Source organism: Herpailurus yagouaroundi, unplaced genomic scaffold (assembly GCF_014898765.1).
Source record: "Herpailurus yagouaroundi ecotype Mexico unplaced genomic scaffold, PumYag 222, whole genome shotgun sequence".
NCBI lineage: Eukaryota > Metazoa > Chordata > Mammalia > Carnivora > Felidae > Herpailurus > Herpailurus yagouaroundi.
Genome location: NW_024412453.1, coordinates 18,468,936 through 18,495,884, shown reverse-complemented (window position 1 = coordinate 18,495,884; position 26,949 = coordinate 18,468,936). Strand labels below are relative to the sequence as shown.

Here is a 26,949-nt window from a genome sequence, read left to right as displayed (position 1 = left end):
ATGTTGAGAGGGCATCGGTGCGCTAAACTTCTCGGGCAGGCTGCCGGGCGCGCGCCTCACCGGGGTCCCCTCCCCTGCCCCGCCAGGATGACAGTGAAGTTGGGAGACGGCGGCGGCGGCGGCGGGGAGGACGGGCTCAAGCGGCTGGGCAAGCGGTCGGCCGAGGAGGACTCGCTGGAGGGCGAGGGGCCCGGCGGCGGGGACGCGGCCGAGGAGAGCGGCGGCACAAAGAGGGACGCCAGGACCCCCCGGGACGGCGGCGACGGCCCCCCTGCGCCCGCGGGCGGCCCGCAGGCCCCGTCCCCGCCGCCCGCCTGCCCGCAGGACCAGCACCACTTCCTCCGGTCCAGCGTCAGGCCGCAGAGCAAGAGGCTCAGGAAGGACTCGTCGTGCGCCGGGGGGAGCGGCGGCGCCGGCGGCTCGGGGCCGCGAGGAAAAGGTACGAGACCCCCGTTCCTCCAGGGTGTGCCCCGGACCCCGGGGGGGTGGCTCAGAGGGACCCCCGCCCGCGTCCCCGCGCGCGCTGCCGCTCACTTCAGGTGGCACTGGGCAGGGGACGTGCCCCCTTTCTCCTCCCAAGAGGCTGTTGCTCTCCGTGCTGAAACTCCGGGAAGAGGCAGTGAGTATGTGTTCTGGGCAAGTACAATGGGTTCCTGAGTCTGGGGGGGGGTTTCCTGGTAGAGCAGCCTCGGTGACCTACACGGTGGGCTCTTTAAACCACAGACAATAGTTGGGAGAGGAAAGGCGAAATACCTACCATGTCTCTTTCCTGGACACGAGCTGGTGGACGTACAACAAAGGAGTGGGCTTTTGAAACTCATATGATAAGCCAAAAGTGACGGATCACAGAGTCTGACTTGGGCCCATCGCTCCCTGTCTCCTGTAGTGTAGGCTCAAAAGTGCTGAGGACACGGGGGTGCAGCCCTTAGACTTTCCACCGGGCGCCACCAAAGGCTGTCCCCTGGGGCAGGAGGTAGTGAGAACATCTGCGGCCTGGGACGTACCTACCGTCTGCGGTGTTGGCCCCGCGTTCTGGCCCGATGGACAGGAGTGCAGCTTCGCTAGGGTCCCTTCCAGAACCGGGAGGAGAGCCACGCCGTGGTGCTGCTGCTGCTGTGTTCATTCTCCGTCGTGTACCGCTTTTCTCTGTAAGAGAGCTGCTCTTAACGTCCTTTTCCTTCGAGGCCGAGTCTGCAGCACTTTTACAGGTAGCAAATGGAACAAAGTTCCAGTGAGTTTTTCAGGAAAAAAAGCCTCATGTTTAGTTCCTTGGGAAAAGGTAAGTGCAGTTTGTTAGACGGCCCTGATCATCTTCAGAAGGAAAGATTTCAGAAACCAACGGAGAAAGAACCCACTTTGGAGACGTGTGCCAAATGTGTACGATTCAGCGGAGTTCTGCCTTGTCCTCATCTGAGGAGGCCGGCCTCTGAAATCATCCTGGCCTTACCAAATTTTTGTTTTTGGTAGATCGGGTTTAAGTAAAGTTTTAAGTGTGCGGTAATTTGGCACGTTTCAGAAATTAAACCTTGGGTCACATACATTTACGTTGGTGTGAGAGTTGTCAGTTAATTAGGAAAACGTTAATTTGCTTTATTTGTTGTGTAAACCAAATAGCTTTTCCGCTCCTGGTTACAGCTGTGTAAGTCAGCTCAGCCCCTGGGATGCCGTCAATGGTCTGTGGCTTCAGAAGCCCTGGTGGAGCTCAGGGCCTTGCCAACTTGGCCCTCTGACCTTTCATCTGCTTGTTTGGCTTCTTGAATCTGCCAGAGAGAGGCGCCCGCTCCCCTGAGAAACCAGGCACAGTGGTGGCTGCTCACGTGCGACGGGCCGAGTGAAAGCCCTTGGTCACCTGTAAATGGCCAGCTGTGCGTCAGGTGCCGCGGCGCTCTGGCTTCGGTGTGTGGTTAGACTCACAGCCGTCAGGTGATGAGGGGAGGTTTGCTTTCGTTTGCCCAGAAGAGTGTGGCTCCGATGGAGAAGGGCCCCTGGAGGAGCCTCACATCACATCGGTTCTTGTCCCAGAGTGTGGCTCTGAGTGGCGATCGACTTTTCGTTAGGAAAATGGAAGCTTGTCAGGATATGTGCTTCTTGGGAGCTACGTACTTTCTTATTTTAGCAAGCTGATATTTCCCGGAGTGAGAGTAAAGTCAAACTGTAATGGTGGCTTTTAGGAGAGGAGTAGGAAGCATGTCTGCTTTGCTTCACAGGGAAGGTTGAGCCTGGAGTTTCCTGGTGGGGTCTGATGTTGGCTCCACACTTCACGGTGCCCCGCCACGTGTCTCGGGAACCTCTGCTTGCTTATCATCTCCATTAGCAGCCAGCAAAGGTCAGGTTCTGACTGTGTGCCCCGTAACCTTTGCAGACACTTCTTAGAGGGGCATCTGTCTTACAGATTGTGGAAATCTCCACCTGGGGTGTGGAGCGCAGATCCAGGGGGAAATGAACAGTCCTAGCGTTTTTTAGTTTTTTCAAAAAATGAGATTTCCGTTCGTCTGGTTGTTGGCGGTTCTTTGGCCGATAGCTTGCAGACAGGCGTGCGAAGCTTGCGGTGAGTGTGGGGGGGACGGTCTTGTGGAGGGAAGGAAGTCCCCCTGGATTGCTGTCTGCAGTGCTGTTTTCTTGCTCTCCAAGAGGACTGTGCTTTGTCAACTTCAACAAACAGTGACTTTCTAGCACGATCCTGCATGAAATTCTTTTTGATTTCTAAAGGTCAGGATTTAGCGCCTAGGTGCCAGGCATCTCGTATCTGTTACTTCAGTGTCAAATGGGCACAGAAACTGAAGTTTGTTGTTTGAATGACGTGCTCTACCTAAGCGGAAGGTAAGCCGCAAACCAAGGATGTGTTTGAGCCTGAAACCCAGAATTCACATATCTGTAAGAACCAGGTCGAGGACACAGAGCTCTCGAGGCTCTTCCGCCTTTGGCCAGTTCGAGATGTGGGTGACTGAGCAAACCTGTCTCTCTCTCGGAGGCTTGGTTTCTTTGTGAACGGGGATAACGCCAGCGTCTGCCTCGGTGCAGTAAATATCACCGCTAAGCCCTGGTGTAAGTCGTTAAGAATCTCCCAACGCCTCTGTTACAGGAAACGTGGATAGTTTTGAGGTTAGGGAGCTAGAGAGGCTGGGCAGGTGGACACGGGCAGGTGTCACCTGTGGGGAGGGGGAGAGAGAGGTCCCAGGAACGCCCGAGAGCTGCTACCCGCCCTGTCGGGCCAGTTGAGGTGGGTGCAGAGTAGACTCTGGCTTTCCACTGCTGCCCTCCCTCTCCCATGCTCCCTGCCCAAGACCCTTCCTTCCACCCACCTGCGGGCAGGCTGGTCATGAAAGTGCTGGCTCCACAGTTGGGCTGTGTCCCCTGGTTTCTCTGTGCTCGTTCTGAGGGAATCAGCAAATCCTTGTGCAGAACTTGTGTATGTTTTGCACAAACCGTGGGCTGCTCATAGCTTCTAGGTGTTTTTAGAAGACATCATGTGAGCTCTGCCACCCCAATGGGGTCAGCCTTTGGGAGACGAATACCATACCGGAAAGAGAGGTGAGCCGGCAGTCGGGAGACCCAGGTTCTACCCCCGGAGCTGCTGTGGGGCCGGTTCGGCTGTGGGACAAACGGAGGTCCCTTCAGTGGCCCAAACGTTAGGTTCTTTACTTTCCGAATGGGTCGGCTGAGATAGTGGTGAAAGCCACCTTAAGGTAATGTTGAGGGATGAAGGGGTCAGCTTGCAGTCTGGACGTGGGTCCTCTGTGTTTCAAGAGAGCATTCTGGAAGGTAGGTTCCGTGAAGTCGGTGGAGCTCTGTGTGTGTGGGCCTCTGGGAGAGCCCTGCGCAGGGCGTGGTCAGAGTGCGCCCCTCCCCCTGGGGCCTTTCTGTCCATTGGCACTGGCACTTGGCTCCTCATCTGCTCCGGTCGCTCGTGTTGTTGCTTCCCGGGCTCTTGGGCCAGGCCCCAGGCCTGGGATTCTTGTGGCCAGTGTCAGTCGGTAAGTGACATTTAATAAAACCAGGTGCGGTGGCGGGGCGCCTGGGTGGCTCGGTAGTTTAAGTGTCCACTTTGACTCAGGTCGCGATCTCGTGGTTTGTGAGTTCTGGCCCCGCCTCAGGCTGTCTGCTGACAGCTCAGAGCCTGCTTCGGATCCTCTGTCTCCCTCTCTCTACTCCTCCCCTGCTGGTTCTCTGTGTCTCTCAAACAGATAAATTAAAAAAAAAAAAAAATTTCAGTGATGACCGTACGGAGCCCACCGCGGCTGCCTGGGCAGGGATACCAGGCTTTGCCAAGAGCTCTCAGACCTCTTGGGGAGAAGAGGAGGAGGAAGGCGGGGTGTTCCCCCCCGTGCCCCATGTGGTGCGGCACATTGTAGAAGACACGGCAGCCCTGACACACGGTGCTGCTTTGTGACCCCCGACCGCACGTCGGGTCAGGAGACCTGCGTCCCTGGCCACCTCAAATCTGGACCCTGAGGAAGCTGTGCGGGATAGAGAGGAAAACACCCGTAGCCCAGGGGCTCTCCGTGAAAGACTGAATTCAGGGTCATACAGACTGCACTGGCTTCACGTTGAAGCGCCGGACAGAGAGCATAGGCGAGTAGATAAGGCAACATCCGAGTGTTGGCTGGAAGGTGGAGCTGATTTTCAGACACCTCGCTGGCTGTTAACATCAGAACTACCATTTCTACGGCACCCGCTTGTGGAGTTGCCCTTGGCCCACCGAGGATTCTGTAGGATTTTCGTTTTACGCTGTACACCGTGTCTCGTTTTGGGTTACACGAAGTGGTAAAGAGAACAGAGGAAACGCGACAACGAGCTTTGTCGTGGGCAGTGGCGTGCGCAAGCATCTTACCTCACGTGACCGCAGCGTTAGCGCCGAAGACTGACGTGAGAAAGGCCGAAGAGATTCTCGGGTGTCGTATTTGCCTGGGGTCTTGAGAGTTACCTGCAGAAAATCTCGTCATTCGCCGAAGAAGGCGTATGTTTCGTGTGCCTTGGAGGGAGACCAGCCCCGGGCACGTTGAGGTCGAGGCTGGGTGTCGTGTGGAGACTGGAGACGCAGCAGACGCTGCGGGCGGGGCCCGGGACACGCGCCGGGACCGTGCGGGTCCAGGTCACCTTCGGCTCGTGGAAGAGGAAGTCTCGGAGGCGGGGACCCCACGCAGGGGCTCCGACGGCACGGCTGCGGTGTCCCTTGCACTCTGTGGAGACCCGGCAAAGGCCGAGCAGGAGGGAGGCGTCCTGGTGGAGGCGAGCAGCTTGTGGAAGACCGGCGTGCGCCACGTCTGCTGACACGATGCCCTGCCCGGGAATGGCTTTGTTCCCCGTCGTCCTTCCGGCCTTGGTGGCAAGGGCGTCCCCTCAGTCACGGCTGGGCTCTAAGAGTGAGCCTGGCCGCTGTGGCGTCGGACGTGGAGGGCGTGTGCTACGAGGGGCACAGAAGCAGCCCCTGTCTCGACCGTGGCATGTTGTGACCGGAGGCAGCCAGGTGAACGGACCGGCGTGTGTCATGCTCGGCCTCTGAAAGATCCCCGTCCCCTCTCACCACAGACCCAGGCCACGAGGAAGCGTTCCGGTGCCTGGAGACGCGCTTCCGTCCGCGGACACTGGAACGTCTTTCTAGCTGAGGGTGGACGAAGTGCGGGGTGGCCCGCCTGAGTCCCCCTCGAGGGACGTCACGCAGCACCTCGCCGTGCGGGTCTTCTGCCAGTCTCCGCGTTCATACCTTTGGAAGGAGGCTCCCCAGACTCGGAAGGAAACGTCGAGGATAGCGAGTTAGTGCGTCTTCTGTGTCTTACTTGGTCACGTCCCACGGTTTTGTTTTCAGCGGTACACGTGCTCCCCAGTCCTAACTCTTGCCGCTGACTGCCGCGTGAGCTTGAGCTTGGGCATGTCATTGAACCTGCCCGTTCCTTTTTGCGTCGCAGGCTGAGGGAAGGATGTCGAGATCAAGTTTCCTCCGTCCTGAAATCCGTGGATTTTTCAGCTCGGTATGTAGTAAAAATACAGAAGCATCTGTGACGCGGGCGTCAGCCACCATGGTGTTGTGTGGCTCGAGGGGAGGATGCCCGGGTTTGGAATAAGAGGCTTGGTTCTAGCTGCCCAGAGGCCTCGGGGCTTTCGTGCTTTTGGAGTCTCGGTCTTCCCGTTTCTGAAATGTGGATAATAACCGCACACTGTGAAGACAGAAAGGAGTAAAGCGTTCGAATGCGCTGTAAAGGTGCCGTAGAAATCCACACTCCTTTCCTGGTCCAAGCAGCTGCACCGTGGTGTGCCTGCCAGGCCACTGTCCCTGTGCCTCAGCGTTCCCATTCGGAAGGCGGGCATTGTCTCCCGTTCCGGTGACGTGAGGGGCGTGAGTGATGGTGCCCTGGACTCCTGCAGAGACGTGGTCGGGGGTGGGGGGCACATGCAGGAGGCAGATGGCCTAGGTCGTCCCGGCGGGGATTGGGCCGCCACAGCCGGCAGACCCCGGCTGCACGTGTGCATTTGTCAGGTGCACGCTCTGGAGGGCAGGCCGTGGCCAGGGTTGATGATTTGGAGACGGGGGAGGAGGCCGTTAAAGTTGTCTCACTCGGGTGGCACAGGGCTGGCCTGGGAACGGGGAGAAGCTGGGCGGCCCCTGGGCAGCTGGAGGACTGGGGCACAGAAGCAGGTTGAGAGGGAGGGTGGGCTCTGTTCTGGAGGCACTGGGCTTCGGGGCCTGGCGGGGGGCCTCTGACCTGCTCTCCTGCGGTGCCCCAGCTCTCGTCAAGCGTCCGCTGTGAGGCCCGGTGCCAGGCCTGGGCACAGAAAGGTCAGAGCCTGTTCTTGCCTTCTGCGACCTCGCCGTTGGGATCCTTCTCTTGTACATTTTTTTTCTAGGTTTGTTTGTTTGAGTTTTAAGTGTTTTTATTTATTTCTGAGAGGGAAAGCGTGAGTAGGAGGAGGCAATGAGAGAGGGAGAGAGAGCGAATCCTGACCTGGCTCCACATCATCAGCACGGAACCCGACGCGGGGCTTGAACCCACGAACCATGAGATCCTGACCTGAGCCGAAGTCGGAGGCTCAAACCGGCTAAGCCACACGGGCGCCCCTCCCTCCAGGTTTCTTGGACGCTGACTTCTCGTCTCTCAGGCTCTCGCTTTCTCTGTGGCCTCGCTTGGGGCGGGGGCCTTGGTCCTCTGCGCGCATCCACTCCCAGCCCTGAGAAAGCCCCCATACCCAACCCGGTCTTGCTCACGGCGGTCTTCTCTTCCCCCTGCGGCAGCTCCCCTCTGTCCTCGCTGGCTTCCCTCTCCCCCTTCACGCGTCGCTCTTGGCATCTGAATGTTTCTGCACTGGAGGTGGTGTCTCCCGGGGGCCCAGCGTCATGGTCTGCCACAGTGTCTCTGCTCCTGCGTCTTGTTTCTGCCCGCGGCTGAGGGCTTGAATGAGCCGGGATGAGGCGCCCTCCGTCCTCGGCTGGAATTTGGGGGATGGGCCAGACAGCATGTCCTCTCCCAATGAAGCTGTGCGATTCTACTTGACTTTCACGAAGCAATCGAGGTCTCGAGTGATGGTCAGCAAACATTAGAAATGGTTACTTGGCGTGATTTGCTTTGTTTGTTGAACAAGAACGTTCAGACGTTCGCTTTACTCTGCGCTCTGTCCCTGAGGTTCCTTTCTGCTCGGAAGCGCTTCGGTCCTGTTGGCCTTCAGGCTTCGCTCCCCTGGTCTGGAGTCTCCCCGGCACCGTGATCGGGGACCTGTCGCGAGAGCTGGCGGGCTGCCCGCGTCGTAGACCGCAGAGACGCGCGTGTGACTTCCAAGCACACGCAGCCCAGCACCAGGTGTGGGCTGGCAGAGCCGGCGGCCCGGGTGCACCGATAGGCCTGCCGGGCGGGTCGCTCTTGTTTTGGAAAAAGAGCTAAGCGAGCGTTTCGCCACAGGTTGAAAAGGACTCTGAAATCCTTTGTTGTGGGTGGCGCAGGGGCGATCGGCCAGCCCTTCCTCAGGTCGCTACACCTCAGGAATTACAGGCTCCAGAATCAGCCACGAGTGCCTGGGTTTCAGGGTGTCGGTGCCCTGGTGGGAGAAGCGCCTCCGGCTCTACAGGGCTTGGTGTGAAGCCAGGTGTCCTGGCAGGTGTGCTCGGAGGTCGCCGCCTGTCAGAGACGTCCTGGGGGGTGTTGGGTTTGTTCGCTAGGTCACATCTTGGGTTTGGTTTGGTGACGAATGGACGAAGTCAGATGTGCGTGGCGCACACCCTCAGCCCCCTGGGAGGAGGGAGGACGCCCGGGGGATGGTTCTGTTGTGCGCGTGGGCGGCGCAATGAGTGGCAGGCACACGGGCCGCGCTGGGAAACCCTGACTGTGTCTTCCCCTCCGACAGCGTGCTTGGGACCGTGGGCATCAAGCTCCCGGACACCACGCTGGCACTTCCTGCCACGGTAGAAGTAGTCTGTGCTGTCTCGCACAGGGGCCACTAGCCACTTGGGGACACTGACCGCTAGAAACGTGGCTGGTGTGACCGAGGATATGAGTTTTGTGTTTTATTGAGTTTTAAATAGCGTGTGTATAGGGTCTCTCGTGGTAGCGGCGGTGACTTGGACAGGGCAGCAGTGACGAACGGCGGTTTCTGGGCCCCAGTCTTGTTGGCTTCTGAAGTCCCTGAACTTTTGCACACTTTTCCACGTGAGAGAATCCCAGCCATTCTGCGTAGCCGCGTGATCTTTCTGCATGTGTGACAACGCATTCTGCTTTCTGGGGGCTGACTCGTGGGAAAATGCTCCTTATTTCGGCACAGCGACACGGAGCCGCGGTCCGGCAGACCTCTTGGTGCGCAGTGACCCTGCCTCCCCCCGTCCCTCAGGCCACCCCCGCTCCACGCCTCATGTTTCTCCAGGGTAGTCTTGGCCAGCGGAGATGGATCAGTGGGCTTAAAGTTTTGCACGTCCTGTGCTTTGCTGTGAACGCCCCGTCTTTGCCACGGATCCGGAGGCGCACGCCTGTCGAGGGGGTGAGGCGGGTGTAGCCTCGCCGGGAGGCCCTGCCTGAGCGAGCGGGGAGGCGGCCTCCCTGGACAAGCCTACGATCATCTCACCCGGAAAGCATTTCACGATATTCAGCGTTGGTTTCGCTTTTGCTTTCCCAAGTGCTTTTATCTTTATGGTCTTACTTAACCCCCGTCCCCAGCCGTTGAGAGTTTGCATTGCTCCCCACCGATGATCCTGCAGGTCCCTGGGGGAGAGTCCGGCTATCGTGGGTGTATGCGGGGGCTTCCCTTCTCTCTGAGGAAGGAGCCAGATAGGTGGGAGGAGTGGGCTAGGTCGTAAACGTGTTCTATCGGTGACCCTTGCCCCTCGCGGATTGCCTGCATTCCCCCGGGAGTGCCGAGCCGTCACACTTCGCCGTGCTCTTCCCGTTCAGCGTGCGTTCCCGGGACTCGTCACTGTTGCTGGCAGAGCACCTGCGGGCTTGTCTGGTCACTCTGGAATGTCAGATTTTGTCGGTGGAAGTTGTTCAACAAAGAGGACCTTTGAGATCTTTTAAAGGTTCCTTTAAAGGCATCAAGTGATTTGCATTCTGAAGTATGGGTTGTTTCTAAGAGAAGGTGGTATTTCACACATGCTTAAATGTTTTCTCGAGTTTGAATTTCACTGCGTTCGTTTGGAAAGACCAGAATTACTTCACCCCAGACACATCTGAGAAAGAGAGACGCTGTGACATGTGACGTGTGTTTTCAGGTCACAGGGCAAAGGGCGGTCTGCCTCCGGTGGGGACGTTGTGCTCTCTTACTGGGTCCACGGAAACCTCGTTCTGCTTTCGCTCTCCGTAAAAAGATTGGAAGGAGTCAGGTCAGGTCAGCATGAGGTCATCGGTGAACAGCCCCACCGGGCAAGTGGTGGGTCCCAGGTGCCGTCCCGTGTGGCGCCACCCTTGACGCGGGTGCTGCGGGGCGTCCCCGAGCCCTGCAGCCTTCAGAACAGATCACTGTATAGTTCTTTCTCTCCAAGGAGCCGACGGTGGCGGATCGTCGTCCGGAAATGGGTCTGGGGCCGCCCCTGCCGCCCCTGCCGCCCCTGCCGGGGGCTCCCGCTCCTCTTCCCGGAACTTGGGGTCATCAGGCGGTGAGAAGGAAGAAGGCAAGAAGGCCCGGCGGCAGTGGGAGTCGTGGAGCACAGAGGACAAGAACACCTTCTTCGAGGGGCTGTACGAGGTGAGCTCTGGGGCCAGGACAGGCGGCACGGCCAGCCTCTAGCCTCTGTCCGCGTTTCCCTGTTTGCCTTTGCCTCGCTAGCCACGTGGCTACCAGATCTCTTAGCTCAGCAGCTCGGTGGGGAGCCCCTGGAGGGCTGCAGGCGTGGGTCCCCGAGACCCATGCCTCGCCATGGACCTCGCCCTTTGTCCTCACCGTGTGACTTTAACAGCCGGTTAAGAGTGAGGTGGTTGTTAGGAAGCATCTCTGTTGGATTCCTTTCCTTCTCTTCCAAGAGTCTCTCCGTTGTCTCAGGAACATTCTCTCCTGAAGAGCAATGTCCTGTCCCTGTGTCTTCCCTGTGCAGTTGAGTGGGCTGACTCGGGAGGCTTGGTCGGTCCCTGACAGGGAGGGACAAGGGGACACTTGGCACATCAGTCAGAGCAGGCAGCTCAACCCTGAGAGATGTCACAGCTGACCTGGGACAGAGTGGAAAGTCCTAAAAATAGAAGCTGCCCCCCCCGCCCCCACCCCATTCCCAATCCCAATGTCCAAAGAGAGGCTGCCGTGCTCCCTGCTGTGCTCCCCACTGTGCTCCCTGCCACCCTTTCTCACTTCTCTGATTTGCTTTCCCAAATATTTGCAACCGTAATGGACATACTCTTTTTACTTTTATTAAAAAATTTTTTTCAACATTTACTTTATTTTTGAGAGAGAGAGAGAGAGAGAGAGAGAGAGAGAGAGCATGAACCGGGGAGGGGCAGAGGGAGAGGGAGACACAGAATCCAAGGCAGACTCCAGGCTCTGAGCTGTCAGCACAGAGCCCGATGAGGGGCTCAAACCCAGGAACCGTGAGAGCATGACCTGAGTCAGCATGGCTCGAACTCATGAACCATGAGATGGTGACCTGAGCCGAAGTTGGACGCTCCGCCGACTGAGCCACCAGGCGCCCCAGACATACCGTTTTTACTAATCTCAAGTACCTTTCCGTGGTACGTTATAGTTTTTTTGCTCGGTATACTGTTAACGCCTAAAAATATTCTACTTCACGTGCGAACAAACCGGCTTGCGTGCTCACTGTTTTTATAAATGAAGTTTGACTGCGACGCAGCCACACCCATTCACTTGTACGTGGTTTCTGGCCGCTTTTGACTACAGTCACCAAATCGAGCAGTGACAGCAGACACTAGTGGCTTGCAGCACTTCAGTGCTTACCCTCCATCCAACCCTTGCTCTGTTTGACCGTCCTCGTGTTGTTGATTAGGGTGGTTCCTTCCGGATTCTGTGATGAGTAGTGCTGGAGTGAACGTCCGTGTACGTGCGGTATTGTACGTTGCCTCATTGGGGTGCGGTGTCACGAGTGGGTTGCTCAGTCAGCGAGCCTGATGCCTTTGTTTTATTTTTATTTTTTAACTTTTTCCGTGTTTGTTTATTTTTGAGAGAGAGAGACAGAGTGTGAGCAGGGGAGGGGCAGAGAGAGAGAGAGACACAGAATCTGAAGCAGGCTCCAGACTCTGAGCTGTCCGACAGAGCCCAAAGCAGAGCTCAAAGCCCCGAACCTTGAGATCATGACCTGAGCTGAAGTCGGAGGCTTAACCCCCTGAGCCACCCACGTGCCCCGAGCCTGATTCCTTTAATAGTGAAGTAATGGGAGTGATGGAAGAGTCTTCCCAAGCCTGGCAAACAGGGCTCATGGCAGAAAGGGGCTTTGGAGCTGATACGCCCAAGTGTCCTTGGAGAGATTAGAGCCGCGCGGAGGGAAGACTCCGTGCCGATGGCAGAATATTCCCCTGGCTGCCCTTCTCCCTCCGGGGAGTGCTTCAGTTCTGCTGTCCCTGTTGGAGGAGACCACTGTGTCCATGCCGAGGGACTCAGTCGTCCGGGGAGATCACGGAGTGTGTATTTGAGGCTCGTTCTGCCAGGTGCAGAGTCCCTCACACGGGTCAAGTGTGTTCTTTCCCTCCCCGTGACGGTTTCAGAGCACGGCACGGGCTGGTTTTGTATACTCACGTCCCCAGACTAGGCCTCCCTGAAGTTGTGTGTTAGGCGTAGAAGACCGGAGGGCCGAGGACTGGCCTTGAATGTGTAGCTGACCCTCACCTGAAACCTTAGCTGCTTTGGTGTGGCCCCTCCTTCCCGGGGGGTGGCGGGGGGTGGCGGGGGGTGCAGCTCTGTGGGGGTCTGGCTGCCAGGGTGCAGAACGAGGGCAGAAGATATGCTCGTCTGTTAAAAAGTGCGGGGAGGGTTCCCTGGCAGTGACCCGCCCCACCTGTCTTTGGGTAAATTAGTTCAGTCCCTTGTCGCTGGGCCAGCTTTCTGGTTGTACGTTTTCCGCCAGCGAGGTGTTTGAGATCTCCTGAAATCTTGGATTAACCATAATAGTTGACACTTCTGGTCACTTCATGCTTTCCACAGCTGAGACTGGGTGTCCCACGTATCGTGTGTGTTTGTGCATGAGAAAGAGAGGACGAGTGTCTGCTTTACTACTGAGCTGTGTGTCTGACGTGGGCTCGGCAGGACCCTGGCGAGGCCTTGATGTAGGGCTGACGAGCTGGGGTTGGGGGGATGTCAGAACGGCTTGGACTGAGGGGCGCGGGGGCCCCTGCGGTGTGTGTCAGTCATTCCTGCCTTTTCCACGCACACGTGGGACTCAGCTGTGCTTCCAGCGACACAGACCCAGCTCGGCACAGAGAGGCACAAGGGACTGAGCAGCTGTCATGACCGAGAGGAATGGGGAGGGGCAGTCTCAAGCCCAACCCGTGCAGGACTCTAGTGATGGCACACAGCCTCTGTCACCCTGTGTGTGTGGGGGGTGACATTTCTGTGCTGTCTCCTGTTTCAGACACTTCCCAGAGGCAGGAGTGCCACCCTTGCCGCCCACTAAACTTGGGACGGTTCCGGGAGGGACACAGACGGGCCAGGCCTGTCCCAGACTCTTCCTGTGGCAATGGGTGTGGGCCGTGGCCCCTGTCAGGGAGCTGACGTCACTGTTGTCATCCTTGACGTCATTACCCGCTCGGTGTTGGTTGGTTCTTCACAAAGCCTGTTGCCGACTTCCCGTTTTCCCTTTTCACGTTTGTGACTTCCGCCTCAATGGCCAGGCTCCCGTGCTTAGTTCTCCCCAGGTAGCTTGTGGGTACAGGCCCCTGCGGGACAGAGCGCGGGAGCGGTGCCAGGGTGCAAAAAAGCCGCCCCGAAGGGCCGATCTGATTAGGGAGTGTAACAGGAGCTTGAAAAGTTGCAAGTCCATGCTGACAGGCACCCCAGGAACTCGGAAGGCAGCGTCGTCTTAGAACACGGGATGGGGAATCACCAAACCCAGATTCTGGTTCCAGCCCACTGAGAGCGTGTGCCTCGTGGGTTTGGTTCCCGCCGTGCAGTGAAGCCGAGAGATGGAGAGGCCGTCTGCACGCGTTCCATTGTGGTTCTGATCAAGGGCTTTTGGGGGGGGGGGGGTGCTGCGGAGAGCCGGGCGCCCAGAGGAGGGCATCAAAGATGCCTTTTCGTGTTTTACCTGCCGTTGTGTGTGTGTGTTTTCAAATTTTTCAATGTTTAGTTTTGAGAGAGTGAGAGAGAGAGAGACAGAGCGTGAGCAGGGGAGGGGCAGAGAGAGGGAGACACGGAATCCAAAGACGGCTCCAGGCTCTGAGCTGTCAGTACAGAGCCTGACGCAGGGCTCGATCTCAAACTGTGAGATCATGACCTGAGCCAAAGTGGGTCACTGAACTAACTTAGCCACACAGGTGCTCAAGCTGTTTTTTTAAACAATGAACGAGTTCTTTTTCAAACATTTCATTTCAAACATTCATTAAAAAAATGCTTATTACTTAGAGTGAGAGAGGAAAGCAAGCAGGGAATGGGCAGAGGGCAGAGGGAGAGAGAGAATCCCAAGCAGGCTCCATGATGTCAGCACAGAGCCCAACACGGGGCCCCATCCCACGAACTGTGAGATCATGACCTGAGCCAAAATCACGAGTAAGATTCTTAACCAGCTAAGCTACCCCGATGCCTCTTAACTTTACATTAAAAAAATTTTTTTTTTCCACGTTTATATCTGAGAGAGACAGAGTGCGAGTGGGGGAGGTGCAGAGAGAGAGAGACACAGAATTCGAAGCAGGCTCCAGGCTCTGAGCTGTCAGCACAGAGCCTGACGCAGGGCTTGAACTCATGGACTGCGAGATCAGACGCTTAACCGGACTGAGCCACCCAGGCACCCTTTAACTTTGAATTTCAGACTTGGAGGAAAAACTTGCAGAAAGAGGACAGAGAATTCCATATACCTTTCCCGATGTGCACGTAACCTCAGTGGGGCCAGCATGATGAGATTCGATGTGGGACCGTAGCATTTACTGACCCGCAGGTGTTACTAGGTTTAGCTAGTGTTCCCACTGATGTCCGTTCTGGATCAGGGTCTCACTTTGCATTTAGTGGACATGACTCCTGAGCACTCCATTGGGGACCTCCTTCCGGCTCTCAAGACCTGGACCCTTTGAAGACTTGTGGTCTGTTAGGTTGTGGAATGCCCCTAGCTCTGGGCTTCTCTGAGCTTTCCTTATGATTAAACACACTTTGCACTTTTGTCAAGGAAGCCACGGGAGTGTGGGCTGTCCTGGGTGCATCCTGTCCGGAACGTGTGAGGTGTTCTGTCCCGTCCTCGTGGTGTGACCCCTGGTGACTGCATTCAGGTGGCACCTGCAGGTCCTGTGCTGCCTAGTCTTTTTTTTTTTTACTTTGAGGCTACGTAAATAAATACCCCATTTTTCATTTTTTCCCCACTAACTTTAGCCACTATTGCCACTTCTTATCTGAAATAACCATTGTTACAGCGTTTTTCCATCACGATTTTCTGACTTCATTATTCCTACACTTATCAGTTGGAAATCTTATTCAAGAAAAAGCTCTTTCGTCTCCTCCGTTTAGGTGTGAATTCAGTAATTCCTTTATATGTGGATTCAGGGATATGTAGGCTAGTCTTTGGGTCACAGTCTATTCACACCACTGATGGTTTTGTTGCCCAGATTGTGGCAGATTTGCCCACTGGGAGCCTCTTCAGGTTGCCTCCTGTGTTCTTCCCCCAAGCTCCTGTGATGCCGTCGGCACTTGCATCCGTGCACAGCAAGATATTCCAGCCTCACTGGTACTTTCCCTGCTCCCATCTCTCCAAGAGGCCCTGGTTCCTCTCGGGAAGTGGGATTTAGAAACCAAGATATGGGTGCTGGGGGTGCACAGTGCTGCTGGCATGCTGTCCTCTCTGGGCCCTCCCCAGGACTCCTCGCTGCCTCAGCTTCGATGGCATCTGCAGCTCCGGAACAGTGCTGGTGGTGACGGTGTTCTCTGGAGCATCAGTTCCAGTCTGAAATTCTCAGAAATTCTCAGCTTTTGCATGAAGATGTTGAAGGAAGGATGGCTCATAGATGTATTCAGAGCATATTCTGTGGTTCTCTGAGTGTTTATATTTGCGGCCCGTATTTGAGTATAGGATGCATTTTGTTTGACCAGAGCAGTGAGGATGTTTCTGGATGGTTGTATTGTTTTAAGAGGTCAGGTATACAACACTCTGAGCTCCTTCATCTTTCTGTTCTGTGTTCGCACAATTGTCTTCATGGTGCTGTCTTCTTTCATGGTCTCTAGGGGACTCTGGGCATTAACCTTTTCATCTGAGCCATGAGCATTGTGTCCTCCTGCTCTGGGGTCCTACTCATTGGTCTCCCGTGCTATGACGGTTTTATCCCTGAGTTTCTATTGCTGCCTTATCCATTATTCCATTTAAGACCTCAGTCTTCATGCACGTCTTTGGGGTTTCAGAAAAACAAAAAACAAAACAAAAAAACCCCTGAGGTTCTGGAGAGGCGAGGTTGAAGCTGATGCCGTGAAGGACACGTGCTTGACCGCTGCACGGTCCATTCGGCTTTCTCCTTTCCCGGGAAGCGTCTGTGCGGTACGGAAGCCTGCCTTGTTGTAAGCTCTGTGCCTTTAACGTGCGCTTAATTTTCCAGCACGGGAAAGACTTTGAAGCCATCCAGAACAACATCGCCCTCAAGTACAAGAAGAAAGGGAAGCCCGCGAGCATGGTGAAGAACAAAGAGCAGGTCCGCCACTTCTACTACCGCACGTGGCACAAGATCACCAAGTACATTGACTTCGATAATGGTGAGTGTGCCGAGGCTTGGCTCGCGGGAGGTGGCAGCTGGGAGGCGCGGCCGGCTCCCGGTCGGAGCTGGTTTCCGGCAAACCCATCAGACACACCGCGGCGTGGTTCTTACCCGGCCCTGCTGCCAGGGCTCCCATGCCTCGCGGTGCTCCGGCTGCTGGTGACCGCCGGCCGTTTAGCTGAATGCATTCCTCGTGCTCTGGGCCTGCGTCCCCCACTGGGAGGGGAGGTCACCACAGTGGATGAGGAGAGGCGGCCACAGGTGCAGCAGGCCAGAATCGGGCCCCCCCCACCACGCGCACACACAGCCAACGCCCACCCTTCTCTCCCCGATGGTGGCTCCTCGGGGCGGGGGTTGGGCAGGGCCGGGGTGGAGGGCTAGCTCTCCTGAGGCTCACGTCTGGGTTTGAGGCCAGGCTTGGGTAGCCGTGTCTTCAGTTCACCCACCCGGGTTATTCTCCAGTGCAGGTCTGACGTCCCTCTCGGAGCAGCCCCTCTGTCCCCACGGGTCACACCAGCACTTGATCATTGATTCCACCCTTCTCGACGCTGGTCTTCACTTCCACAACCGCTCTTGTAGCTCCGTCCTTCCAGACGTTTGCTTCTATTGACTCCGTTCATTTCTGACCCTTCTGTGTAAACAATACGAATCCTCACGTGGGACGACCGAGATGGTGGTGGTCATCCCCACTTTGAGCCTTTGCCGTGAGCCCTTTGTGTCAGCCCTTGGGGACTCCCGTGTTGCCGCCTGGGCCCCGCCTGTGGACCGTTCCCTCGGCACATTGGGGTGTATTTTAGTCACGCGGGAGCCGGCACCACCCAGGGTGACCCATCAGCCCCTCTTCCCTGGCTCCCCCTGGCACCTGGGGTTCCTCCTCTGACCTTAGAAAGGCCCAGAGAGCACGATTCAAGGGGTGTGCCTTTGTGTCAAGGGCCGGATGGTAAATATTTGGGGCTTCGGGGTTTACCGTCTTTAACAAAACTGCCACGTTCTGCCGCCTTAGCTCATTTGTAGACCAGATGTACACACGTGTGTATTGCCGTGTTCCCCAAATACTTCCTTCACAAAAAGAGGCCGTGGGCTGCATTTGGCCTGCATTTGGCGACCACTATCCTAGAGGAATCCTTTCTCGCCGCCCCTGGCCTGTCTGGGAGCCCTTGGGGAGGGGGCACCTAAGCTCTAGATGGTCACGGTTATCACCTGACACCGTCCCTTGCCGTTTCTTCCCTTTGAATCTTTGTGGACATCTGTGACCCGCCAGTCAGAGTCCTGCTGGTCACACCTCAGAGCTTCTGGGGTCTATCCCCACCGCCTGGTCCCCTTTGGTCCTGTTCTAGAGCATCGCTCTTCTCCCCGTCTGGTCCTGCCCTTCCTAGTCTGCCCCTCACGTCGCCAGATCCACAGCGGGGCCGCGTCTGCCGGGCCCGGATCCTTCCCTGCCCCCCGTGGTCTGCTGGCTGGCCCGCTCTGTGTTCGCTGAGCACGCCACCCCGAGGGCACACGAGAAAACCCGGGTTCGGACACGGAGATCCTTTCCTGACGGTAAGCGGGGGAGCCGAGCCCCACGGCCAAGCCAGCGCCCTCTCCCCAGACGCCCCCGCCGTGTTCTCAGCACAGCGGCTCACCCTCCCTCCTTTGTGCGTCGGCTTGCAGGCCACCTTCTCCCGCCACTGTGGGATTTCTCCGTGTGCTTTCTGTTCAGCCGTGTTTCCTTGAGTCGGCGTTGCCGCAAATGTTTCCTTTCAGACCGGCACCTCACTTCTCCTGTTTTTAAGTAATGCGGCGTCCCTGTCCACACGGCAGTCTCCTCCAGAAATCCTTTCTTCGGGTAACTTCACACGACGGGTGAAACGAGCTGCGTCTCATCTTGAGTGTCTTGTCCCCCTTGCGGCACGTCTGCCTTCCCACCAAGGCCCCGTGTGCGGTGCACGATTGTGCCCAGGGGTTGGCCATGCTGAGCCGCTGTCTGGCCAGCAAGCGCCGTCATTTCTCACTGCTGGAGCGCCTTCCGCTGGCGCCTCGGGGCGGAGCGGATCGCAGAGCGATGGGTGGGTCCAGCACCTCCTAGCGGCCTGCCCCTTCCGTGGATGGGGACCACCCGGTCGGAGTCGGCAGCCCTCTTGCCGATACTGTTTTGTTCATTTGCTTTCGGTGTCCACGTGACCAGTCACGGAAGATCGTCTGCTGGCCCGGGTGCGTGGTGGCCAGTCAGCCATGTGTCATCGTGGACCAGGTTGTCCCCACGGCGTCCGTGTGTTTGCTGGCTGTGCTTACCCCTACCTGAGAGCGCGGCTTGGATCTCTAATTGATTGGAAAACATCACCACCGGTCCAGGTCCTGTCGAGTCCGAGACTCGACAACATCCATCATCTTCACAGATGTTTTTGTGCCAGCGGCCACAGGCACAGGCGTAGTTCTTTGGCTCTTTGTGTTTTTTTTTTTATACTTTTTTTTTGTTGCACATCCTGTTCTCTAGCGGCTTTCAGTCATCCACGAGAGGGGGCTCTGCCCCAGGGGCTGGTCCCGGAAAGCTCTCTTCATGTGAGAAAGCTGCGGGGTGAGAGGGAGGAGGTGACTCCGGGGCCGCCGGCGGGCACTCTGTCTTTCATGCCGACTACACTGTGGGCAGGATGGCCACTGTTTTGGGGACACTCGGGTCCCCAGGGCAGATGCAGTACCACGCACAGGGGTTTTTTCTTGGTTGGATTTGAGAGGCACTTAGGGTCGATTTTCTGTGGTTTTGTCGCCTCCTCCTCCTGGAGGGCCTCCTGAACCCCCCTGGTCCCGGCAGGTGCGACTCCTCTTCGGTTCTTTCCCTGACTGGGCCGAGGGGTGGACGAGCCACCTCATGTCGGTTCCACAGCAGGCCCTGCGGGCTCAGACCCGGGGCTCCCTTCTGTACGGTGTGGCCCACGTCCCCGCTGTCCTTTACCTGACCTGTGTGCTTCTTGGCGTCTCAGAATAGTGGCCCACGAGAAGAGCCTTCTCTCTGTTGAGCTGGTGGCTCCGCCTGGGTTTCTGGCCGATCCCAGCGAGCACGTTGGTGCACGTTGGTGGCAGCCGGCCACCCCTTCGTGGTGCACGGGCATTAGTTCAGGGCTCGGCGCTGCCCAGCCGCCCACCTGTCCTCAGCCGCTGCAGCCGTAGATTCGCTGCTCTGGACGCTTCACACAGACGGTACCAAACAGCGTGTGGCCTTCTGCGTGTGACCTCTCACACCGAGCATCGCGTCTTCTTTGTGCATTCACGTCACTGTGGGCGTTAGAGCCTCGTTCCCTTGTGTGGCTGTCACCGTTCTGTTGTCGGTACGACCCGTGCTTGTTCATCCTCTGCCCAGCGGACCCTAAAGCATCCTTAGTAGCGATCTCCTGTGGGAATCCAATGAGACCTTGTGTCTTTGTCAGGAGAACCTTGAGGAGCAGTTGACCGGTGGTGTTAGCAGTCCCCGGCTCCTCGCAGCCTGTGCGAGGTTTGGAGCTTTTGTTTTAGATTGTTTATTCGAGGTATTATTTTCTAGTTGCTAATATATCGTAGTTTTCCTTGCCTGGTGGTTTAATCCCACGTGGGTGAACGTTGCGACTTTGGGAAGGGGTCTCCGAGGAGAGGCCGGAGAGCGCAGTCGTGAGGACAGTGGAGGCTCAGGTGCACCGGTCACGGCTCTGTGAGGCGACATGAGAGCCACCAGACTGCTGGGGCGGGGCCGATACGTTGTATCCAAGTTCGCTTGCAGCTGCCGTGGAACTTGGGTAGTATGGAAGGGTTCTCTCGCGTCTCAGACCTCAGCGCATAGGTGGTCCAGGCGGATGCCAGGGACCTAGGGCCTGCCCTCCTTCTGCGTTGCCGTCCCTGCATGCTGTCTGGGTCCAGGACGGCTCCAGGCAACAACTCAGCAGGAAAGAGAGGTGTGTGAAAGGGACACGTTCTGTCCCGAGTTTGTCTTCAGTCATTTCAGGAGCTTCTGGAAGCCTTCTGCTCACACCAGAGGCCAGGACCTAGGGTGCGGGCAGGGATGTGTGGCGTCTGACCCGGATGCATCGCTTCCCCATGAAGGGGGTCTGTTGCTCAGGAGTTGGGTGTCAATACTTGTAATCGTAGGGGCTGTGGCTCCTCTTCCGTGTGGCCCGGGGCCCGGGGCGGGCTGGTCAGCGGTCAGAGATGGTCCGACACCCCACCTCCCCGGTCCTGGGACTGCCGGCCTCACACAGAGCTCGGACAGATTCTGTGTGTGTGCACAGAGATGCGTGACAGATTGAGTGGTCACGCCTGCCCCCCTCCCCCCCGCCTCCCCGAAGCTGGCCACACCCCCCTCTCGGTTTCTCCTCCTGGGGGCCGTTGCGCTGCCTGGACATCACTCATCTTCTAGCCCCTCCCCAGGTTTCTTGTTTAACTTCTCACGTTGCAGATTTGAAAAGCGGCCCTGTGTTCCCGTGGGCTCGCCACTCCGTGTCCCCGGAGTCGACGTCCCGCACACCCCTCCCTGCCACGAGCTGGCCGACCCCGGCGTGTGTGTCTTCCCCCCCTAACGCTGTCCGTCCTTCGTCTTTCAGTGTTCTCCCGTGGACTGAAGAAGTCGTCCCAGGAGCTGTATGGTCTGATCTGCTATGGCGAGCTGCGGAAGAAGGTTGGGGGCTGTGAGTATGGGGCTCCTGGGGGTCCCCGCACGTGTGGCTGCTCCTCACGGGGCCTGCCGGACCGTCGCCGTTGGGTCTTTACTGCCACGGCTCTTCTCTCCCCGACTTGACTCTTGAAAACGTCTTACTTGCGGTGCGCTGGCGAGCACCACGGCCCCACAGACCCTCACTTTCCCTCTGGCCGGCGTGTTGTTGACATTGGCCACGTCCGTGCACCCCTCCCCACACGTGCGCGCCCTCTCACTCAGGGGTCCTAGACCCAGGCACGTTGTCATGCGTGCCCGCCTTCCTGTCACCACTCGACGTGCTGCCGTCTTCCCTAGTACCCGTCCGCGTTCAGTTTTCCCGGAAAACCCAACGCACCTGTCCGGGCGCCAGTTGGGGACGTGGTCCCACTTGAGCCTGTGGCACCCCTTGGGCCCATAGACGAGAACAGCCTCATGTTTGGTCTCCCGAGACACTGGTACTTGGGAGGGTCCAGGTCCCTCCGCGGGTGTCTCGGTGCTCGTCTCCTTGCACCCAGATTTCTGATAGACATCGGCTGCTCTGGCCTTCCTGGGGCACCGAGCAGCTCGTGGCCGACCTTGCCTCCTCGTGTGACCTCCGAGGAGAGGGGCGCGCTGGTCTCTGCAGGTGCCCCTGGCCACCGTCGCACGGGGGAAGAGCGCTCACCCACAGGGCCGCTCCCGAGGCCCCATGAGACTGTGCGAGGGGGCCGCTCAGAGGGGGCAGCGGGGCAGGGGCGTGGAAGCAGCAGAGGAGGGGGGGACGGGCGTTTATGGATTGCTCCGCATAGGCCAGCCTGGCTCCCCGCCTGTGTCCTCTGGTGGGTGGTGTGTGGGGCCCCTTCTTTGTCCCTGCCGTGCCCATGTCTCAGCCAGTCTGACTTTGCGTGATGCTGGCCTTCATCTGTCAGCGCCTTGCTCCCTAACTTTAGGCGGCTTACCGTCACCCTCCCTGGCTATCGCAGGATCCCCTGCACTTGGACCTCAGCCCCTCTTCCTGCCGCCCTGCAGCTCAGCTGACCCAGTCCTGCCGGTGGTGCCTCGTCGGTTCCTCCCAGCCCAGTTGCACGTCACACTTGCACGTTCTCTCGCACACACATCCCATGAGGCCCTGCCTGAGCGCCCCACCCCCCACAACACTCCCCCGACGGGTCCATTTGCGGGGACACCGTTGTGTCGTTTTGTGAGTCTGCAGGGAAGGGCAGGCTTCGGGGTACTGCCTCGTGCGGGGCACCCCCAGGCCACAGCCTCTCGTGACTGCTCGTTGGGAGCCGCTTCCGGGCTGTGCACGAAGCGTGCTCAGGGCATGCCGGCGGTGGACACGCCTGTTTCTCCCTGAGCTCTCCAGACTCACGAATCCTGAAGCAGCGGACGTGGTGTCTCTGCTGTGTTCCTGGGATTCGGACACGCACTGCTCGTGTCTAGCATCGTGGCAGCTCCTATCCTGGGCGTTGTCCCTGGGGCTCAGGACGCTCCAGTTGGATGAAAACGAGTGACCGTAGGCTCCTTGGCCATTAAGTGACAGGTTTTCTTGCCCCCAGGACTGAGTCTCACACGGGGGCTTTCTGTGACAGGGGCTGGTGTTGGGGGGCCCGGGAGACACCCGTGTGTCTGGGCAGCTTTTCTTTGCAGGGCGGCTGCTTGGCTGCGCACCTGCCTCCCCCTGCCGCGCCTCTTTCCCAGCAGCTGCTCCCTCTGCGCCATTTCCCTTCGGTCTGCGGGGCTCGCGCCGGTCTTTCTCGCCACGCGGTTGTCTTGTGTGGCTGTGAATTCTTTCAGTGGTGAGTCATCTGTAAAGCTTTATGTTGTTTTCTTTTTCCTTTTCTTGACCTTTTTTTAACATTTATTTTTGAGAGTGAGAGCGAGGGAGAGAGCAAGAGAGAATCCCAAGCAGGCTCCACACTGTCCGCTCACAGCCCAGCGTGGGGCTCGAGCCCACGAACCGTGAGATCATGACCTGAGCCGAAATCGGGAGACGGACGCTTAACCGACTGAGCCACCCAGGAGCCCTTAGGTTGTGTTCGTTCTCGAAAGGTGTTTTTGCCGGATGTGGAGCTCTGGTTTGATAGTTTTCCCTGTCTTCACTTTGAAGTTGTTATTCCCCCGTCTCTGGCCTGCGCTGTTTCTGGTGAGAGGCCGCTGACTGTTGTGTCCTCGCGCCTCTGGAGGGGATGCGCCACATTTCTCTGGCCGCTCTAAGGATTTTGTTCTTGTCTCGCTTTTCTGCCTGGTTGTGTGTTTATGGCCTGTTAATTTCATTTCCCCAAAACGTACAGAAGGGTCCAAAGAATTTTGCAATGACCCTCAAACCCCCACCACCTCCGCGTGCTCTCTGTCCCTGTGTCTTCCGTTGAGGACAGCAGTAACCCTGGGAGGGCAGAGGAACGTGGCGTCTGCTCTAGTGAACGCATGGGGTCTCGGTTTGTCATTCGTCCACCCCGGGCACCTAGGCATCCACGACCGACGATACCGGGCCCGAGGATGGCACATGCCCAGGGGGAGAAGTGTGCCTGCCGGGTGCCCTGAGAAGCGAGTCTCTGAGCTCGGAGGCTAGGGATGAGGAGAGGCGCAGCGTGCCGGGGGTCTGGGCAGGAGGCAGGCAGCGCTTGCTTCCCCTGAGAAAGTCCCGAGGGAAGGAGAGCCATGCAGGTGCCGACGGCACCTTCAGCACCGGCTTTGCCGGAGGAGCCGTGGTTGCCGGAGGGGTTGTGTTTCGGAAATCCCTGAATGTTCTGTAAAGGAACTGGGGTGTTTGCTTTCTACTTGAAGATAACAACCTGGGACCGTTTACCCAGTTTGCTCCGAACTACTCCACGCTCACGTTTATTTATTTTGCATTTAGGTATGGACGACAAGAATGCCACGAAGCTGAACGAGCTCATCCAGGCGGGGTGAGTAGGTCCGTCTCGGGGAGTGTTGCTGTTGTGTGGACGCGTGCGCCCTTCCCTGAGATGCAGAGCTGAAGATGCGTGGGGTTTTCTTCCCTTTGCTCGCCGAGGTCCCTGAGGTGCTGACCTCCCCAGGGTTCAAGCTGAGAGCCTCTCAGAGCCCCGGGAGGGCAGGGAGACTTGGCCTGGGCTGCTCCCTGTCTCGTTCTTCCCTCGGGTCCCCCACGGGGGTGGCGGCGTCCACGCGGCCCTCCCCGCCTCACGTTCCCTTCCCCACCTTGTGTTGGGGAGTGCCTTCTCCTCTCACCAGAGCAAGCCCTGTCCCACTTTCCTGTCGCCCTCCCGGTCCCTTTCCTGTGCTGCCCCTTCCCGCACCTGCTGGGGCTCTGTGCCCCACGAGGCGAAGCCAGGTCTGATGCTGCTGCGTTCTGCCCTCACCCTCAACGGCGTCCGGGAGCTTGGGGTTCTCCTGTTTGCTTAGCCCAACTGCAGAGGCCGTTCCTGCCACGGAGGTGGCACGTGGCCCCTGCCACGTGCCCCATCTCCCGTCGTCCCAGTGGCACCGTGTGCTTTGCCCCCCGGCCCCGACTCCGGTGTTGGCCTTGGAGCCCTCCTGCACTGTCAGCCTTGCTAGGTGATCCCGGCCCCCAGCCAAGTGTCTGACTCGCGGCTCTCCAGCCCTGTAACTGCCCGGTCTTCTCTCCTCCTTCGCCCCTCCTGGGACCATCCCAAGGGCGTACTGAGCTCTGTGCCCCTGCGTGCTCTCCGTGGGCCGTGTCAGTGCTCCCCGGGGCTTCTGTCCCCGTTTGTGGGTGAGGGATTCCAAATCTAACTTGTCCCCAATTCTGTGCCTCGATTTATAAATCCCGTCATGTCCTAGACGTCTCCTGGGCCCCAGCTGGAAGTCTCTGGGAGTTCTTTCTGGGAAAGGCCCCGACCCCACACTCTCAGGTCTCCCCTGGCCACCGCTTGCTCTTTTCCCGTCAGGTGGAGGCAGTGTGGCCCCTCGGCCTCTCATAGCTGCTCCAGCCGGTGCCCTGACCACCCCCGTTCGGCGGTCTGCAGCTTCTGTGTGCGTGCATTTCTCCCTCGGCCTGGCCCTCGTCACCGGCTGCCGTGCCTGTCACCCCGCCCCGAGCTCGTGTACTCTCCCCAGATCCCTGCTCCTCGTCTCAGCTGGACTCACCTGCCGTCCCCAGCCCCCTGCTGGTGGAGGGCTGGTCGGCCCTGCCACCTCTGCAGTCACGGCTTTCCCGCACCCAGGTCCCTTTTCTCCCTGATTGTGTTGTCGGGTGGTCTGCAGGCCCATCCCTCAGGTGTGAGCCCCTGACGGGTGGGGCCAGCCGTGTGACTTCTGCTCTGGCTCCAGCCCGGTGTCTTCCCTTACAGGTGCCCCTGTTCAGTTCTGGGGGCTTATTTCTGTGAACAGGCCCGATGGTAACTAGGCTTTGCGTATCACCGCTGCTCCGGCTAGCCCCGACTCACCCGCCGCCCCCACCCTGTGCCGGGGAGTGCGGGTCATCTTAAAAATTCGTCTTTGGGCAGAGGGAGCCTCCTGGAGGCCACCAGCTGTGGCCTTGTGGGTCATTTGGCTCCCCTCCCCCGCCAGCCGCCTGCTACAGTTTCTGAGTTTGTAGGCTCTTTGAACGGCTTGTGTGCACCCAAGGAGCCTTGGACGGCAGGCGAAGTCCTTGGTCGAGGTGGTTTCTGACGCTACCGTCTGCCCAGCAGGCGAGAGCTGCCCTGCGGCGGAGTGCTGTCCCCGGATGCGATTTTGGGGGAGCTCTCACTCGACCTTGTACCTGAGTCGCCCGAGTCGTTGGCTGAGACTCTTCCTGGTTCTTTCTGCTCAGGGCGTGTGTGGCCAGTTTGATGGCAAAGCCAGTTCATTTGGCTCTGTCTTAGGCTCTGTCTTGGTCTTGTTGGGAGGGCCCGCACGGGGAGAGGGTGGGCTCCTGGGCTTCTGGAAAGGCACGCGGGCCTGATGCCTCATGGTTGATCTGATGTGAGGAAGGCGTGTTTTGATAAGTTTGAAAGCGTCCAGAGGATCACTTTTAGGAGCTGCCAGAGATTGGAGAGCCCCAGGCCCTGAGCTGGGGGTCCGAAGGTCCAGGTAACCTCAGACACGGCACCGGGCGCCCTCGGTCTCAGTGAGGGACCATCACAGTAAAGCCCAGAGGTAACGTGATGGTCAGGATTATTCTGGACAAGCAAGGATTCCTGTTTGCTTTGAATGTTTACAGTTGGGTTATGACTCGTAAATATTAAACACGCATGAGTCTGGACCGATGCCATCGGTGATTGGGTGACTCTGTGGGGGACAAGGGATGAACTTCCCACGCAAGGTTCCACGTAATTTGCGTAGAACCTCCGCCTGCTGGGAGGGGAGCGTGGCTCCTTCCCTCTCGGGTATGGGCTGCGCGTGGGGAGGTGGGAAGGAGCCAGATGGGACACCACCTCACCCCGAGAACAAGGTCAAGGCTGACAGTAGCAGGTCACGTTGAGGGCGTGAGAGGGTGTCTACCTTCCAGTGTGAACTCTCTGAATCCACAGGTGTGGGGCTGCAGCCGGAGTCCCCCGGCAGCAACTTCCCTCCCTGAGCCGTGCTGCCAGGGGACCGCTGCAGGGATGCCCTCGGAGCCTCCTTCCTGCACAGCCCTGTGAGTGCGTGATGACCCCACCCAGATCCAGAAGGGGGGGGTCAGTGTTTAACGCCCGCCTCCCTAGATGCCTTGTACCACCCCCCCCCTGCTCAGGAGAAGAAGGAAGGCAGACAGACAGTCACAGTGGTAGGCATGAGTGGAGAGGCTTTAGCTTCGGCCATCCACAGTGGGTGTTTGCAAACAGCGGGAGCTCGGTGCGTATGCCCTCTGACCCCACCCCACTTCTAGAGAGCGGTCAGATCTATGGGCAAGCCACGCTTGTAACATCTCAGATTGGCTCTCGCTAGCAAGAGGGCATCACAGAGAAGACCAGTTCCTGGGCAGGACATAGGGACCTCTGTTCTTTTTCTGGAAGTGAGGCGGGGTGTGTGTGTGGCTGCGTGGCCACGGTGAGGTGGCTCGATGCAGGGCTCCCATCTCACACTGGGGTTCTCTTTGTACCCCCGTTCTTTTTTTTTTTCAAGGTTTTTTTT

General features: G+C 58.1%; 1 protein-coding gene across 2 annotated transcripts in view; it reads left to right on the top strand.

The window, feature by feature from the left end:
- The first annotated feature begins 6 nt into the window (after positions 1-6).
- CRAMP1 (cramped chromatin regulator 1) overlaps positions 7-26,949 on the top strand; it is a 59,533-nt gene continuing 32,590 nt past the window's right edge. Inside the window, exons 1-5 of one of the 2 annotated variants that reach the window (XM_040459465.1) lie at positions 7-439; positions 9,956-10,158; positions 16,134-16,287; positions 20,837-20,920; positions 23,768-23,816. In XM_040459465.1, coding sequence (XP_040315399.1) covers positions 88-439; positions 9,956-10,158; positions 16,134-16,287; positions 20,837-20,920; positions 23,768-23,816 — 842 coding nt within the window. In that variant the 5' untranslated portion in view covers positions 7-87. Of the gene's footprint in view, positions 440-9,955; positions 10,159-16,133; positions 16,288-20,836; positions 20,921-23,767; positions 23,817-23,846; positions 26,474-26,949 lie in introns of those variants that run through there. The other variant, XM_040459466.1, reaches the window with a different exon arrangement.